Here is a 19,129-nt window from a genome sequence, read left to right as displayed (position 1 = left end):
TCTTATTTTTCCTACTTACAGAAAAATGGACATCTTAGCTTATCCCCATCAAAATACAATTTAACAGTTGCCATTTTCCTTTGTTGTATATACTGTATTGAAACCCCAAAATAAAAACCGTGTTATTGAAAATCTCCCCTACAGCTGTAAACAAGACTAGTATTTCAAAAATAGTTTTTATCCCTAAAACAGTGAAATAGTTTCTCTTATATTACAAAAACACCCATCTCCAACATCAAACAATGCCACTTCATATGTTTACACATCCTACATTACTCATATGTATATACTGTACTCTATACACATCCTACATTACTCATATGTATATACTGTACTCTATACACATCCTACATTACTCATATGTATATACTGTACTCTATACACATCCTACATTACTCATATGTATATACTGTACTCTATACACATCCTACATTACTCATATGTATATACTGTACTCTATACACATCCTACATTACTCATATGTATATACTGTACTCTATACACATCCTACATTACTCATATGTATATACTGTATATACACATCCTACATTACTCATATGTACTCTATACACATCCTACATTACTCATATGTATATACTGTACTCTATACACATCCTACATTACTCATATGTATATACTGTACTCTATACACATCCTACATTACTCATGTACAGGTATTTTTTTATTTCACCTTTATTTAACCAGGTAGGCTAGTTGAGAACACCTTTATTTAACCAGGTAGGTTAGTTGAGAACACCTTTATTTAACCAGGTAGGCTAGTTGAGAACACCTTTATTTAACCAGGTAGGTTAGTTGAGAACACCTTTATTTAACCAGGTAGGCTAGTTGAGAACAGGTTCTCATTTGCAACTGCGACCTGGCCAAGATAAAGCATAGCAGTGTGAACAGACAACACAGAGTTACACACGGAGTAAACCATTAACAAGTCAATAACACAGAGAAAAAAAGGGGAGTCTATATACAATGTGTGCAAAAGGCATGAGGAGGTAGGCGAATAATTACAATATTGCAGATTAACACTGGAGTGATAAATGATCAGATGATCATGTACAGGTAGATATATTGGTGTGCAAAAGAGCAGAAAAGTAAATAAATAAAAACTGTGGGGATGAGGTAGGTGAAAATGGGTGTGCTATTTACCAATAGATTATGTACAGCTGCAGCGATCGGTTAGCTGCTCAGCTAGCTGATGTTTGAAGTTGGTGAGGGAGATAAAAGTCTCCAACTTCAGCGATTTTTGCAATTCGTTCCAGTCACAGGCAGCAGAGTACTGGAACGAAAGGCGGCCGAATGAGGTGTTGGCTTTAGGGATGATCAATGAGATACACCTGCTGGAGCGCGTGCTATGGATGGGTGTTGCCATCGTGACCAGTGAGCTGAGATAAGGCGGAGCTTTGCCTAGCATGGCCTTGTAGATGACCTGAAGCCAGTGGGTCTGGCGACGAATATGTAGCGAGGGCCAGCCGACTAGAGCATACAAGTCGCAGTGGTGGGTAGTATAAGGTGCTTTAGTGACAAAACGGATGGCACTGTGATAAACTGCATCCAGTTTGCTGAGTAGAGTGTTGGAAGCAATTTTGTAGATGACGTCGCCGAAGTCGAGGATCGGTAGGATAGTCAGTTTTACTAGGGTAAGCTTGGCAGCGTGAGTGAAGGAGGCTTTGTTGCGGAATAGAAAGCCGATTCTTGATTTGATTTTCGATTGGAGATGTTTGATATGGGTCTGGAAGGAGAGTTTGCAGTCTAGCCAGACACCTAGGTACTTATAGGTGTCCACATATTCAAGGTCGGAGCCATCCAGTGTGGTGATGCTAGTCGGGCATGCGGGTGCAGGCAGCGATCGGTTGAAAAGCATGCATTTGGTTTTACTAGCGTTTAAGAGCAGTTGGAGGCCACGGAAGGAGGCATTGTATGTATGGCATTGAAGCTCGATTGGAGGTTAGATAGCACAGTGTCCAATGACGGGCCGAAAGTGTAAACAATGGTGTCGTCTGCGTAGAGGTGGATCAGGGAATCGCCCGCAGCAAGAGCAACATCATTGATATATACAGAGAAAAGAGTCGGCCCGAGAATTGAACCCTGTGGCACCCCCATAGAGACGGCCAGAGGACCGGACAACATGCCCTCCGATTTGACACACTGAACTCTGTCTGCAAAGTAATTGGTGAACCAGGCAAGGCAGTCATCCGAAAAACCGAGGCTACTGAGTCTGCCGATAAGAATATGGTGATTGACAGAGTCGAAAGCCTTGGCAAGGTCGATGAAGACGGCTGCACAGTACTGTCTTTTATCGATGGCGGTTATGATGTCGTTTAGTACCTTGAGTGTGGCTGAGGTGCACCCGTGACCGGCTCGGAAACCGGATTGCATAGCGGAGAAGGTACGGTGGGATTCGAGATGGTCAGTCACCTGTTTGTTGACTTGGCTTTCGAAGACCTTAGATAGGCAGGGCAGGATGGATATAGGTCTGTAACAGTTTGGGTCCAGGGTGTCACCCCCTTTGAAGAGGGGGATGACTGCGGCAGTTTTCCAGTCCTTGGGGATCTCAGACGATATGAAAGAGAGGTTGAACAGGCTGGTAATAGGGGTTGCGACAATGGCGGCGGATAGTTTCAGAAATAGAGGGTCCAGATTGTCAAGCCCAGCTGATTTATACAGGTCCAGGTTTTGCAGCTCTTTCAGAACATCTGCTATCTGGATTTGGGTAAAGGAGAACCTGGAGAGGCTTGGGCGAGGAGCTGCGGGGGGGCCGGGGCTGTTGGCCGAGGTAGGAGTAGCCAGGCGGAAGGCATGGCCAGCCGTTGAGAAATGCTTGTTGAAGTTTTCGATAATCATGGATTTGTCGGTGGTGACCGTGTTCCCTAGCCTCAGTGCAGTGGGCAGCTGGGACGAGGTGCTCTTGTTCTCCATGGACTTCACAGTGTCCCAGAACTTTTTGGAGTTGGAGGATGCAAACTTCTGCCTGAAGAAGCTGGCCTTAGCTTTCCTGACTGACTGCGTGTATTGGTTCCCGACTTCCCTGAACAGTTGCATATCGCGGGGACTGTTCGATGCTATTGCAGTCCGCCACAGGATGTTTTTGTGCTGGTCGAGGGCAGTCAGGTCTGGAGTGAACCAAGGGCTGTATTTGTTCTTAGTTCTGCATTTTTTGAACGGAGCATGCTTATCTAAAATGGTGAGGAAGTTACTCTTAAAGAATGACCAGGCATCCTCAACTGACGGGATGAGGTCAATGTCCTTCCAGGATACCCGGGCCAGGTCGATTAGAAAGGCCTGCTCACAGAAGTGTTTTAGGGAGCGTTTGACAGTGATGAGGGGTGGTCGTTTGACTGCGGCACCGTAGCGGATACAGGCAATGAGGCAGTGGTCGCTGAGATCCTGGTTGAAGACAGCGGAGGTGTATTTGGAGGGCCAGTTGGTCAGGATGACGTCTATGAGGGTGCCCTTGCTTACAGAGTTAGGGTTGTACCTGGTGGGTTCTTTGATGATTTGTGTGAGATTGAGGGCATCTAGCTTAGATTGTAGGACTGCCGGGGTGTTAAGCATATCCCAGTTTAGGTCACCTAGCAGAACAAACTCTGAAGCTAGATGGGGGGCAATCAATTCACAAATGGTGTCCAGGGCACAGCTGGGAGCTGAGGGTGGTCGGTAGCAGGCGGCAACAGTGAGAGACTTATTTCTGGAGAGAGTAATTTTCAGAATTAGTAGTTCGAACTGTTTGGGTATGGACCTGGAAAGTATGACATTACTTTGCAGGCTATCTCTGCAGTAGACTGCAACTCCTCCCACTTTAGCAGTTCTATCTTGACGGAAGATGTTATAGTTGGGTATGGAAATCTCTGAATTTTTGGTGGCCTTCCTGAGCCAGGATTCAGACACGGCAAGGACATCAGGGTTAGCAGAGTGTGCTAAAGCAGTGAGTAAAACAAACTTAGGGAGGAGGCTTCTGATGTTGACATGCATGAAACCAAGGCTTTTTCGATCACAGAAGTCAACAAATGAGGGTGCCTGGGGACATGCAGGGCCAGGGTTTACCTCCACATCACCCGCGGAACAGAGAAGGAGTAGTATGAGGGTGCGGCTAAGGGCTATCAAAACTGGTCGCCTAGAGCGTTGGGGACAGAGAATTAGAGGAGCAGGTTTCTGGGCATAGTAGAATATATTCAGGGCATAATGCGCAGACAGGGGTATGGTGGGGTGCAGGTATGGCGGAGGTAAGCCCAGGCACTGGGTGATGATGAGAGAGGTTTTATCTCTGGACATGCTGGTTGTAATGGGTGAGGTCACCGCATATGTTGGAGGAGGGACAAAGGAGGTATCAGGGGTATGAGGAGTGGGACTAGGGGCTCCATAGTGAACTAAAACAATGATAACTAACCTGAGCAACAGTATACAAGGCATATTGACATTTGAGAGAGACATACAGCGAGGCATACAGTAATCACAGGTGTTGAATTGGGAAAGCTAGCTAAAACAGTGGGTGAGACAACAGCTAGTCAGCTAGCATAACAACAGCAGGTAAAATGGCATTGACTAGGCAACGGGGCCGACAGATAAAACAAGCAAGCAGAATGGAGTACCGTGATTGTACTCTATACCATCTACTGCATCTTACCTATGCCGTTCTGTACCATCACTCATCCATATATTTACATGTACATGTTCTTATTCATTCCTTTACACTTGTGTGTATATATGTGTATATATGTGTCATTAGGTAGTTGTTGAAATTGTTAGATTACTTGTTAGATATTACTGCACTGTCGGAACTAGAAGCACAAGCATTTCTCTACACTCGCATTAACATCTGCTAACCATGTGTATGTGACCAATAACATCTGCTAACCATGTGACCATTAACATCTGCTAACCATGTGACCATTAACATCTGCTAACCATGTGACCATTAACATCTGCTAACCATGTGACCATTAACATCTGCTAACCATGTGACCATTAACATCTGCTAACCATGTGACCATTAACATCTGCTAACCATGTGACCATTAACATCTGCTAACCATGTGACCAATAACATCTGCTAACCATGTGACCAATAACATCTGCTAACCATGTGACCAATAACATCTGCTAACCATGTGACCAATAACATCTGCTAACCATGTGACCAATAACATCTGCTAACCATGTGTATTTGACCAAAAAAATAATTGAATTAATAACAGATACAAAAGCATTAACCGCAATGATGTCATGCATCACCCTCCATTACATATCACCAGTCCCCTGTACAGTGTTCTCCATGCTGGCTTTACCTTGTCATCAACACCCTCCATTACATATCACCAGTCCCCTGTACAGTGTTCTCCATGCTGGCTTTACCTTGTCATCAACACCCTCCATTACATATCACCAGTCCCCTGTACAGTGTTCTCCATGCTGGCTTTACCTTGTCATCAACACCCTCCATTACATATCACCAGTCCCCTGTACAGTGTTCTCCATGCTGGCTTTACCTTGTCATCAACACCCTCCATTACATATCACCAGTCCCCTGTACAGTGTTCTCCATGCTGGCTTTACCTTGTCATCAACACCCTCCATTACATATCACCAGTCCCCTGTACAGTGTTCTCCATGCTGGCTTTACCTTGTCATCAACACCCTCCATTACATATCACCAGTCCCCTGTACAGTGTTCTCCATGCTGGCTTTACTTTGTCACCAAGGCCCAGTTTTACCCTCCAAGGAGTGTCTTTTCAAAGTATCTTTATTTAACACCTTAACACCCTCCCTATATAACTCCTTGCCATTCACCTCATTCAACCCCCCCCCCAAATCCAGTACTAACACCTTTCTGTCTGACTCCGGGATATTGGGTGTAATCCTTAGTGTTGGAAATGGGGAGTCTTCACCTGGTGACTTTTTGTCATATCTCTAATAATAATCCCTTCTTCTACTGACAGAGCCTTCCTGCTACTTTCCAGCGGTTGTCCTACAATCCTTTCCGACTCCCCCCCCCCCCCTAAATGCTAAATGTTCAGCCAACCGCCCTCCATCCATTAATGTGGGCCCAGCCATGTCCATTAACCTCCTTAGGGTGATGATTTTGCCCTTCAGTAGCATGTTGGAGAAATGTGGAACAGCTTCTGTTGTCACATCCAGTCTTGCCCCAATACACCAGAGGTTCCTCCAGCAGCCAGTGCACTGACTCAGCCTTAAGGTTTGGAGTATAATGAAGGTGTCCAGACGACACTAAGAAGGCCTCTGTAAAACAGAGGTTCTCCATCCCTAGAAATCCTGCTGTAATACCAGACCTGCCACCCCTCTCCTCACCACATGTTCTGGTCCATAAAGGAACCTTTGAATAAACTGAAACCAGAAAGCAGCAGCCCTACTAGCAACATGTACAAGACCTTGTCCCCCCTCCCTCTTCTGACAAATACAAAACACTTTGTGGAACCCAATGATATTTATCCCCAAATAAATCTACAATAATTTCCTGTATCTCTGCCAGAAGGCCAGATGGTGGATCTTAACATGACACCCGATGCCACAGTGCAGAGGCAACCACATTATTAACAATAATAGGGCGCCCCCTATAGGACATACTACGTACCTCCACCATTACAACCCCATTACAATTATTTCCCCCCATTGTCCTCTCATCCCCTAGGTACACTCCCAAGATACTTCAAACCTCCCTTACACCATTATAACCCCCCTGGCAAAGCCATGATCCCTCCAAGCCATTTTCCCAATCTGTAAAGCACCATTTTGTTTACCTTTGAGAGGATATTCCCTTGAACCGATCAATCACGAGACTCAAAATATCCACCTCTGCTTGATTTCCACCAACTACATCATCAGCATATGCTGAGAGACGAATAGGAGGAGTATCCTCTGAAAAGGCACACCCTTTCAATGAAACATCTAATGCTATTTAGTAGTGGCTCTATAGCGAATGGCATATACCATTCCCGACAACGAACACCCCTGTCTAGTTCCTCTACACACTTCCCGACAACAAACACCCCTGTCTAGTTCCTCTACACACTTCCCGACAACGAACACCCCTGTCTAGTTCCTCTACACACTTCCCGACAACGAACACCCCTGTCTAGTTCCTCTACACACTTCCCGACAACGAACACCCCTGTCTAGTTCCTCTACACACTTCCCGACAACGAACACCCCTGTCTAGTTCCTCTACACACTTCCCGACAACGAACACCCCTGTCTAGTTCCTCTACACACTTCCCGACAACAAACACCCCTGTCTAGTTCCTCTACACACTTCCCGACAACGAACACCCCTGTCTAGTTCCTCTACACACTTCCCGACAACAAACACCCGTCTAGTTCCTCTACACACTTCCCGACAACGAACACCCCTGTCTAGTTCCTCTACACACTTTAAAAGGAGCACTCGAGCCACCGTTAACTTTCAATACACTTTCAACGTCACCATGTATCACCCAGATCATGGCAGTAAACCCAGAGCTGAAAGCAAAAGCCTCCCAAGTGGCCCCATGAGTATTGATGTTCGCCCCTCGGTCAAAATGCCTTTTCCTGATCAATTGAAATTAGACCAGAATTCAACCCAAAAGCCATAAACACATCCCAAAAAAATCAGAATCAGGCCGGGAACACAGTAGGACTGGTCTGTATGATGTGAAATGTTATCCCCTATCTGCCTGCTGGGAACACAGTAGGACTGGTCTGTATGATGTGAAATGTTATCCCCTATCTGCCTGCCAGGAACACAGTAGGACTGGTCTGTATGATGTGAAATGTTCTCCCCCATCTGCCTGCCAGGAACACAGTAGGACTGGTCTGTATGATGTGAAATGTTATCCCCTATCTGCCTGCTGGGAACACAGTAGGACTGGTCTGTGTGAAATGTTCTCCCCTATCTGCCTGCTGGGAACACAGTAGGACTGGTCTGTATGATGTGAAATGTTCTCCCCTATCTGCCTGCTGGGAACACAGTAGGACTGGTCTGTATGATGTGAAATGTTATCCCCTATCTGCCTGCTGGGAACACAGTAGGACTGGTCTGTATGATGTGAAATGTTCTCCCCTATCTGCCTGCTGGGAACACAGTAGGACTGGTCTGTATGATGTGAAATGTTCTCCCCTATCTGCCTGCTGGGAACACAGTAGGACTGGTCTGTATGATGTGAAATGTTATCCCCCATCTGCCTGCTGGGAACACAGTAGGACTGGTCTGTATGATTTGCCCCATCACATCCCTCAGCCTGTTGGAAATGTTATCCCATTAAGGCCACCGGCCTATTCTGCCTGCTGGGAACACAGTAGGACTGGTCTGTATGAACTTTGCCCCATCACATCCCTGACAGCCTGTTGGACAAAGCCTTGGATTCTCCTTTTAATGGGATCCTAAAACAACAGTTGATCTAGTTCAACCGGCGCTCCTGCAGCCACCTGTGGGAGCCCGTCAAGGAACTGCTGTGTCACTGTTCTATCCTCGTTATACTCACACTGGTAGAGCTCAGTATAGAACTCTACTGTCCTCTGTCTAATTCCACTTGTAGAGCTCACCTCTTTTTTTTCCACTTGGCAGTAAACTTGACTGTCCTCTTTCTAATTCCACTGGACAGCACTCTACTCCTCTGTCTAATTCCACTTGTAAAACTCAGTACAGAACGCTACTGTCCTCTGTCTAATTCCACTTGTAGAGCTCAACATAGAACTTGACTGTCCTCTTTCTAATTCCACTGGTCGAACTCAGCATAGAACTCTACTGTCCTCTTTCTCCCACTTGTAGAGCCAAAGAACTGACTTTTTTCTAATTCCAGTCAGCAGGAACTCTACTGTCCTCTGTCAATGCCACTTGTGCCAGCTTAGAACATTGTCCTCTTTCTAATTCCACTTGTAGAACTCAGCTTAGAACTCGACTGTCCTCTTTCTAATTCCACTTGTAAAACTCAGTACAGAACGCTACTGTCCTCTTTATACTCACACTGGTAGAGCTCAGCATAGAACTCTACTGTCCTCTTTATACTCACACTGGTAGAGCTCAGTACAGAACCCAATCACTGGAAGAACTGCTGAACTGTCATACTGTTCTATAGAACTCTACTGTCCTCTTTATACTCACACTGGTAGAGCTCAGTATAGAACTCTACTGTCCTCTTTATACTCACACTGGTAGAGCTCAGCATAGAACTCTACTGTCCTCTTTCTCATTCCACTTGTAGAGCTCAGGATAGAACTCTACTGTCCTCTTTCTCATTCCACTTGTAGAACTCAGTATAGAACTCTACTGTCCTCTTTCTCATTCCACTTGTAGAGCTCAGCATAGAACTCCACGGTCCTCTGTGTAATTCCACTAGTAGAGCTCAGCATAGAACTCTACTGTCCTCTTTCTAATTCCACTGGTAGAACTCAGCATAGAACTCTGTCCTCTTTATACTCACACTGGTAGAACTCAGTATAGAACTCTACTGTCCTCTTTCTAATTCCACTTGGGCTCCTGCCCAACAGCTGACTTGAGGCAATTAATAATTCTTCTTTGTCCATTATTTTTCTCTAAACCAAAGAAAAATGTGGATGAGGCATCCATTTCAGATATTCCCTGAAACCTACTTCTCACCAATGCACCCTGTGCTCTGATACCCAGCAGGTCGTCCAATGCCCCCTGTGCTCTGCTACCCAGCAGGTCGTCCAATGCCCCCTGTGCTCTGATACCCAGCAGGTCGTCCAATGCCCCCTGTGCTCTGCTACCCAGCAGGTCGTCCAATGCCCCCTGTGCTCTGCTACCCAGCAGGTCGTCCAATGCCCCCTGTGCTCTGATACCCAGCAGGTCGTCCAATGCCCCCTTGTGCTCTGATACCCAGCAGGTCGGCCAATGAGATGCTGTTTTTCCTCGAGTGCCTGAATATGGCCTAGATGTCCTGTGGTCTCAACTATCGTCAGGAGTTCCACTATTTCAGTCTCCAGGGCGTTAAATGATCTGGTGATATCTCTGGTGACATTCATCGCGTATTGATTACAGAATTGTTGAATCTGGATGTTCCCAATATCCCAACGCTGTTGAAGAGATACAATACTGTCAGACCTCCACCTCTGTTACTAAACAATGATCAGAACACTGGGGTTTCACAGTGTTAATGTCCACCACCTCTGTTACTAAACAATGATCAGAACACTGGGGTTTCACAGGGTTAATGTCCACCACCTCTGTTACTAAACAATGATCAGAACACTGGGGTTTCACAGTGTTAATGTCCACCACCTCTGTTACTAAACAATGATCAGAACACTGGGGTTTCACAGTGTTTCATTAATGTCCACCACCTCCACCTAAACAATGATCAGAACACTGGGGTTTCACAGTGTTAATGTCCACCACCTCTGTTACTAAACAATGATCAGAACACTGGGGTTTCACAGGGTTAATGTCCACCACCTAAACAATGATCAGAACACTGGGGTTTCACAGTGTTAATGTCCACCACCTCTGTTACTAAACAATGATCAGAACACTGGGGTTTCACAGGGTTAATGTTAAACAATGATCAGAACACTGGGGTTTCACACCACCACCTCTGTTACTAAACAATGATCAGAACACTGGGGTTTCACAGTTACTAAACAATGATCAGTTAATGTCCACCACCTAAACAATGATCAGAACACTGGGGTTTCACAGTGTTAATGTCCACCACCTCTGTTACTAAACAATGATCAGAACACTGGGGTTTCACAGGGTTAATGTCCACCACCTAAACAATGATGAACACTGGGGTTTCACAGTCAGAACACTGGGGTTTCACAGTGTTAATGTCCACCACCTCTTTACAAACAATGATCAGAACACTGGGGTTTCACAGTGTTAATGTCCACCACCTCTTTACTAAACAATGATCAGAACACTGGGGTTTCACAGTGTTAATGTCCACCACCTAAACAATGATCAGAACACTGGGGTTTCACAGTGTTAATGTCTAAACAATGATCAGAACACTGGGGTTTCACAGTCAGAACACTGGGGTTTGTTAATGTCCACCACCTCTGGGGTACTAAACAATCAGAACTGTTAATGTCCACCAAACAATGATCAGAACACTGGGGTTTCACAGTGTTAATGTCCACCACCTCTGTTACTAAACAATGATCAGAACACTGGGGTTTCACAGTGTTAATGTCCACCACCTCTGTTACTGTTGGGGTTTCACAGTGTTAATGTCCACCACACTAAACAATGATCAGAACACTGTTTCATGATCAGAACACTGACTGCCTTCAGCTCATCTGCAATGTAGGGACCGGTGTGTCTGTTGAGGTGGAGATGATGTACTTAGTTATTCCTTGCCCAGAAACATTCAACCACCTATCAGAGATGATTGCAATAGTCTGCTTTCTCTATGATTCGCTTGACCTTCACTTGAACTCTGCATCCAGCAAATGAGTAGATAAAGCATGTCTGGTTGGAGGGTTGTATGCTGGATGAAGAATGTTCAGAAATCTCTTCCAATGCACATAGTCTGTGAGCATCAGAGGTGAACCAGTTGCATACACAGCTTGAGCAAGACATTCATCAGCATCTCTGACTACGTTCCTCCACTGAGTCAAAAAACCTTCAGATTCCAGGAGGACCATGAGTTGTTGCTATCGATAAGGTGTCTGATTCATCCTTTTCACCTCGAATAGAAGTAGAGGGACTTTTGTCAGAGGTTGCTTGTTGTGAGCGCTGAGGGAACTTTATGCACTTGGCCATTCTTCACATATGATTTGGCACATTATTTGCAAATATACACACCTTTTCCTTCTACATTAGCTGCAGTGATATATCTCCACACATCAGATAGTGCCCATGGCATTTTCCTGTAAAGATTTGAAAACAACAACTACAATTCCATGTACAGATAAATATTTAAGCAGTTAGATTAAACAACTCCTTTGTAAGATATGTTTTTAAATAAAACATGCATGGAAACAGGTGTATTAACACCTCAGCAGACTCAACCATACTAAAACACAACATGGTATTTTAAATAGAACATGTATGGAAACAGGTGAATCAACACTCCTCAGCAGGCTCAACCATACTGAAACACAACATGGTAATAAAAACAAACGAGCAGAATTTTTTTAAACACACTTTGCTCTAGGCTACTATTTACTAGTTAACAAAAAAATAATTTGTCATAAAATATATTCACCCCACCCAGTACTGTATTCAAAATTTACCAGAAAGCATGTAGTCCTTGGCTCAGACAAATATTCTACCACGGAACATCCTGCCGCAGCAGGAATCTTCACCCCATGCAGCCGACTAAGTTTTTCAAACTCCCTACCTCCACGAGCGGCCATTACAGCCAGCCCCTCCCACTGGATACGGCCTAGAGAAAAACAACCTCTACTATCCCCACCACCCCTACACGTGCTTAGTGATAGTGAGACAAATATAACCTTAAAACAACCTCAACTATCCCAAAACCCCTACACGTGCTTAGTGATAGTGAGACAAATATAACCTTAAAACAACCTCAACTATCCCACCACCCCTACACGTGCTTAGTGATAGTGAGACAAATATAACCTTAAAACAACCTCACCTATCCCACCACCCCTACACGTGCTTAGTGATAGTGAGACAAATATAACCTTAAAACAACCTCAACTATCCCACCACCCCTACACGTGCTTAGTGATAGTGAGACAAATATAACCTTAAAACAACTCAACATATATATATTTACACACCAAAACACAACAGAGTGAAAAGAATTCCAGTCGCTCCCACAATCACTCCTGCTTCCCGACTCTCTCCCAGCATGCACTCTGACAAGACAGAGAGTAAACCACCCCCAAAAAAACTAAAATAATGATTTTCCAGAGAAGATCCAGATCTCAGGGAATTAGACCAAAGTTCTCAATTGGTACAAAATATATAGAGTACTGTGCACACTACAATTACTGAGGTTTACATATATAGAGTACTGCACACACTACAATTACTGAGGTTTAAATAGAGTACTGTACACACTACAATTACTGAGGTTTAAATAGAGTACTGTACACACTACAATTACTGAGGTTTAAATAGAGTACTGCACGCACTACAATTACTGAGGTTTAAATATATAGAGTACTGTACACACTACAATTACTGAGGTTTACATACTACAATTACTGAGTTTAAATATGCACGCACTACAATTACTGAGGTTTAAATATATAGAGTTCTGTACACACTACAATTACTGAGGTTTACATATATAGAGTACTGCACGCACTACAATTACTGAGGTTTAAATATATAGAGTACTGTACACACTACAATTACTGAGGTTTAAATATATAGAGTACTGTACACAATACAATTACTGAGGTTTAAATATATAGAGTACTGTACACACTACAATTATTGAGGTTTAAATATATAGAGTACTGTACACACTACAATTACTGAGGTTTAAATATATAGAGTACTGTACACACTACAATTACTGAGGTTTAAAATAAGCTCAACTGGAATCCTTAATGATGCAGTGAATGAACTGAGAGAGAAAGCACGCAGGGCATTCTACGCCATTAAAAAGCAAATCGAAATTGAAATACCTATTATAATTTAGCTAAAACTAATTGAATGTGTCATTGAACCAATTGCACTTTATGGCAGCGAGGTGTGGGGTCCACTTTATGGCAGCGAGGTGTGGGGTTCACTTTATGGCAGCGAGGTGTGGGGTTCACTTTATGGCAGCGAGGTGTGGGGTTCACTTTATGGCAGCGAGGTGTGGGGTTCACTTTATGGCAGGGAGGTGTGGGGTCCACTTTATGGCAGCGAGGTGTGGGGTCCACTTTATGGCAGCGAGGTGTGGGGTTCACTTTATGGCAGCGAGGTGTGGGGTTCACTTTATGGCAGTGAGGTGTGGGGTTCACTTTATGGCAGCGAGGTGTGGGGTCCACTTACAAAACAAGATTTCACCAAATGGGACAAACACCCCATTGAAACCCTGCATGCAGAGTTCTGTTATATTACCCTCCATGTCCAGAGGAAAACTACAAACACTGAATGCAGACAGAATTAGACCAATATCCACTAATAATAAAAACAACAAAAAAGAGCAATTCAGTTTTGGAAACATCTAAAATACAGTGACCCCCCCCTCTCATATCATTACCAAGCCCTACAATGCCTCTCATATCATTACCAAGCCCTGTAATGCCAAGAGTTGAGCAAAGAAAAGAGTCCTCTCATCCAGCTGGTCCTGGGGCTGAGTTCACTAACCTGAATCAACGCTCAGGATGAAGACAGACAGCACATCTCAGGGTAGAGACGGACTGACCATCAGTATGGAGCACACCCACCCACAGGGCTCTAATGAGAGACCGACACCCACCCCACAGGGCTCTAATGAGAGAGACTGACACCCACCCCACAGGGTTCTAATGAGAGAGACCGACACCCACCCCACAGGGCTCTAATGAGAGAGACCGACACCCACCCCACAGGGCTCTAATGAGAGACTGACACCCACCCCACAGGGCTCTAATGAGAGACCGACACCCACCCCACAGGGCTCTAATGAGAGACCGACACCCACCCCACAGGGCTCTAATGAGACCGACAGACCTCACAGGGCTCTAATGAGAGAGACCGACACCCACCCCACAGGGCTCTAATGAGAGAGACTGACACCCACCCCACAGGGCTCTAATGAGAGAGACTGACACCCACCCCACAGGGCTCTAATGAGAGAGACTGACACCCACCCCACAGGGCTCTAATGAGAGAGACTGACACCCACCCCACAGGGCTCTAATGAGAGAGACTGACACCCACCCCACAGGGCTCTAATGAGAGAGACTGACACCCACCCCACAGGGCTCTAATGAGAGAGACTGACACCCACCCCACAGGGCTCTAATGAGAGAGACTGACACCCACCCCACAGGGCTCTAATGAGAGAGACTGACACCCACCCCACAGGGCTCTAATGAGAGAGACTGACACCCATCTCACAGGGCTCTAATGAGAGAGACTGACACCCACCTCACAGGGCTCTAATGAGAGAGACTGACACCCACCTCACAGGGCTCTAATGAGAGACTGACACCCACCCCACAGGGCTCTAATGAGAGAGACTGACACCCACCTCACAGGGCTCTAATGAGAGAGACTGACACCCACCTCACAGGGCTCTAATGAGAGAGACTGACACCCACCTCACAGGGCTCTAATGAGAGAGACTGACACCCACCTCACAGGGCTCTAATGAGAGAGACTGACACCCACCCCACAGGGCTCTAATGAGAGAGACTGACACCCACCCCACAGGGCTCTAATGAGAGAGACTGACACCCACCCCACAGGGCTCTAATGAGAGAGACTGACACCCACCCCACAGGGCTCTAATGAGAGAGACTGACACCCACCTCACAGGGCTCTAATGAGAGAGACTGACACCCACCTCACAGGGCTCTAATGAGAGAGACTGACACCCACCTCACAGTGCTCTAATGAGAGAGACTGACACCCACCTCACAGGGCTCTAATGAGAGAGACTGACACCCACCTCACAGGGCTCTAATGAGAGAGACCGACACCCACCCCACAGGGCTCTAATGAGAGACCGACACCCACCCCACAGGGCTCTAATGAGAGACCGACACCCACCCCACAGGGCTCTAATGAGAGAGACCGACACCCACCCCACAGGGCTCTAATGAGACCGACAGACCTCACAGGGCTCTAATGAACGAGACTGACACCCACCCCACAGGGCTCTAATGAGAGAGACTGACACCCACCCCACAGGGCTCTAATGAGAGAGACTGACACCCACCCCACAGGGCTCTAATGAGAGAGACTGACACCCACCCCACAGGGCTCTAATGAGAGAGACTGACACCCACCCCACAGGGCTCTAATGAGAGAGACTGACACCCACCCCACAGGGCTCTAATGAGAGAGACTGACACCCACCCCACAGGGCTCTAATGAGAGACTGACACCCACCCCACAGGGCTCTAATGAGAGAGACCGACACCCACCCCACAGGGCTCTAATGAGACCGACAGACCTCACAGGGCTCTAATGAACGAGACTGACACCCACCCCACAGGGCTCTAATGAGAGAGACTGACACCCACCCCACAGGGCTCTAATGAGACCGACAGACCTCACAGGGCTCTAATGAACGAGACTGACACCCACCCCACAGGGCTCTAATGAGAGAGACCGACACCCACCCCACAGGGCTCTAATGAGACCGACAGACCTCACAGGGCTCTAATGAACGAGACTGACACCCACCCCACAGGGCTCTAATGAGAGAGACTGACACCCACCCCACAGGGCTCTAATGAGAGAGACTGACACCCACCCCACAGGGCTCTAATGAGAGAGACTGACACCCACCCCACAGGGCTCTAATGAGAGAGACTGACACCCACCCCACAGGGCTCTAATGAGAGAGACTGACACCCACCCCACAGGGCTCTAATGAGAGAGACTGACACCCACCCCACAGGGCTCTAATGAGAGAGACTGACACCCACCCCACAGGGCTCTAATGAGAGAGACTGACACCCACCCCACAGGGCTCTAATGAGAGAGACTGACACCCACCTCACAGGGCTCTAATGAGAGACCCCACAGGGCTCTAATGAGAGACCCCACAGGGCTCTAATGAGACACCCCACAGGGCTCTAATGAGACACCCCACAGGGCTCTAATGAGACACCCCACAGGGCTCTAATGAGACACCCCACAGGGCTCTAATGAGACACGGGAGCAGCTTCGGGAGCAGGTTCATCCTCACCCAGACGTTCCACAGAGAGGTTTAGACCGTCACCAGGTGTAACGGTTTCATGATGTCTTCCTGTTGTCAACGGTTCTCCTCCAGAAAACAGCTGGAATCAGTGGATACTACAGGAGTCTTAACGTGGCCGTTTCCCATGACCTTGTCCTTATTGACGAGATGGGATCGATACTACCGTACCCTACTCTCCTCTGTTCATCTCTCTTCTCCTTCCCAACGTCCCGTTACAGGTGCTGACTGTAATGTCCACACAGTAAACTCATGTCCTTCTAGAAAATGAACATGAATTAAATAGACGAGGAAAGTTTGTGGATAAACGGCACTTTTGGCTTCTTCCGTTTCCCCAACTATCTCCATAAGAGTTTAACGTGGACTGCAGCTAATCCCCGCCTCTAGATCAACAGCACTTTTGGCTTCTTCCGTTTCCCCAACTATCTCCATAAGAGTTTAACGTGGACTGCAGCTAATCCCCGCCTCTAGATCAACAGCACTTTTGGCTTCTTCCGTTTCCCCAACTATCTCCATAAGAGTTTAACGTGGACTGCAGCTAATCCCCGCCTCTAGATCAACAGCACTTTTGGCTTCTTCCGTTTCCCCAACTATCTCCATAAGAGTTTAACGTGGACTGCAGCTAATCCCCGCCTCTAGATCAACAGCACTTTTGGCTTCTTCCGTTTCCCCAACTATCTCCATAAGAGTTTAACGTGGACTGCAGCTAATCCCCGCCTCTAGATCAACAGCACTTTTGGCTTCTTCCGTTTCCCCAACTATCTCCATAAGAGTTTAACGTGGACTGCAGCTAATCCCCGCCTCTAGATCAACAGCACTTTTGGCTTCTTCCGTTTCCCCAACTATCTCCATAAGAGTTTAACGTGGACTGCAGCTAATCCCCGCCTCTAGATCAACAGCACTTTTGGCTTCTTCCGTTTCCCCAACTATCTCCATAAGAGTTTAACGTGGACTGCAGCTAATCCCCGCCTCTAGATCAACAGCACTTTTGGCTTCTTCCGTTTCCCCAACTATCTCCATAAGAGTTTAACGTGGACTGCAGCTAATCCCCGCCTCTAGATCAACAGCACTTTTGGCTTCTTCCGTTTCCCCAACTATCTCCATAAGAGTTTAACGTGGACTGCAGCTAATCCCCGCCTCTAGATCAACAGCACTTTTGGCTTCTTCCGTTTCCCCAACTATCTCCATAAGAGTTTAACGTGGACTGCAGCTAATCCCCGCCTCTAGATCAACAGCACTTTTGGCTTCTTCCGTTTCCCCAACTATCTCCATAAGAGTTTAACGTGGACTGCAGCTAATCCCCGCCTCTAGATCAACAGCACTTTTGGCTTCTTCCGTTTCCCCAACTATCTCCATAAGAGTTTAACGTGGACTGCAGCTAAACCCCGCCTCTAGATCAACAGCACTTTTTCTATGTCTGTTTCACTCATCAGCTTCATTCAGACACCTTACGGTAAACTTTTGGGGCATTGCTGTTTCCATACCCACCCAGGTCTTTGACTTTGGGCAGGACGTTGAGGGTGAAATTGGTGTAGGTGGCGATCTCTTCCGCAGGTGAGGCGATGCCAACGTGAGCACTTTTGGCTTCTTCCGTTTCCCCAACTATCTCCAGAGTTTACCTGGACTGCAGCGCCTCTAGATCAACAGCACTTTTGGCTTCTTCCGTTTCCCCAACTATCTCCATAAGAGTTTAACGGGACTGCAGCTAATCCCCGCCTCTAGATCAGAGCACTTTTGGAGACAGAGAGAGACAGAGACAGAGAGAGAGACAGAGAGACAGAGAGAGAGACAGAGAGACATAGAGACAGAGACATAGAGAGAGAGAGACATAGAGAGACAGAGACATAGAGAGACAGAGAGAGAGACAGAGACAGAGACAGAGAGACAGAGAGAGAGAGAGAGACAGACACAGAGAGAGACAGAAACAGAGAGACAGAGACATAGAGAGACAGAGACATAGAGAGACAGAGACATAGAGAGAGACAGAGACATAGAGAGAGACAGAGACATAGAGAGAGACAGAGACATAGAGAGAGACAGAAACATAGAGAGACAGAGAGAGAGAGACAGAGACAGAGACAGAGACAGAGACAGAGAGACAGAGAGAGAGAGAGCGAGAGAGAGACAGAGACATAGAGAGACAGAGACATAGAGAGACAGAGACATAGAGAGAGACAGAAACATAGAGAGAGACAGAAACATAGAGAGAGACAGAAACATAGAGAGAGACAGAAACATAGAGAGAGACAGAAACATAGAGAGAGACAGAAACATAGAGAGAGACAGAAACATAGAGAGAGACAGAAACATAGAGAGAGACAGAAACATAGAGAGAGACA

General features: G+C 46.3%; 1 protein-coding gene across 1 annotated transcript in view; it reads right to left on the bottom strand.

Moving 5' to 3' along the window:
* Window positions 1-19,129, bottom strand: part of gbe1a (glucan (1,4-alpha-), branching enzyme 1a) — a 202,430-nt gene that overhangs the window by 111,768 nt on the left and 71,533 nt on the right. Inside the window, exon 6 of the mRNA XM_046317104.1 lies at window positions 18,279-18,396. Within this exon, the coding sequence (XP_046173060.1) occupies window positions 18,279-18,396 (118 nt within the window). The remainder of the gene's footprint in view (window positions 1-18,278; window positions 18,397-19,129) is intronic.

Source organism: Oncorhynchus gorbuscha, linkage group LG20, assembly GCF_021184085.1.
Source record: "Oncorhynchus gorbuscha isolate QuinsamMale2020 ecotype Even-year linkage group LG20, OgorEven_v1.0, whole genome shotgun sequence".
NCBI classification, from domain to species: domain Eukaryota; kingdom Metazoa; phylum Chordata; class Actinopteri; order Salmoniformes; family Salmonidae; genus Oncorhynchus; species Oncorhynchus gorbuscha.
Note: the sequence above shows the minus strand (reverse complement) of the source record. Positions and strands in the feature narration are given on the sequence as shown.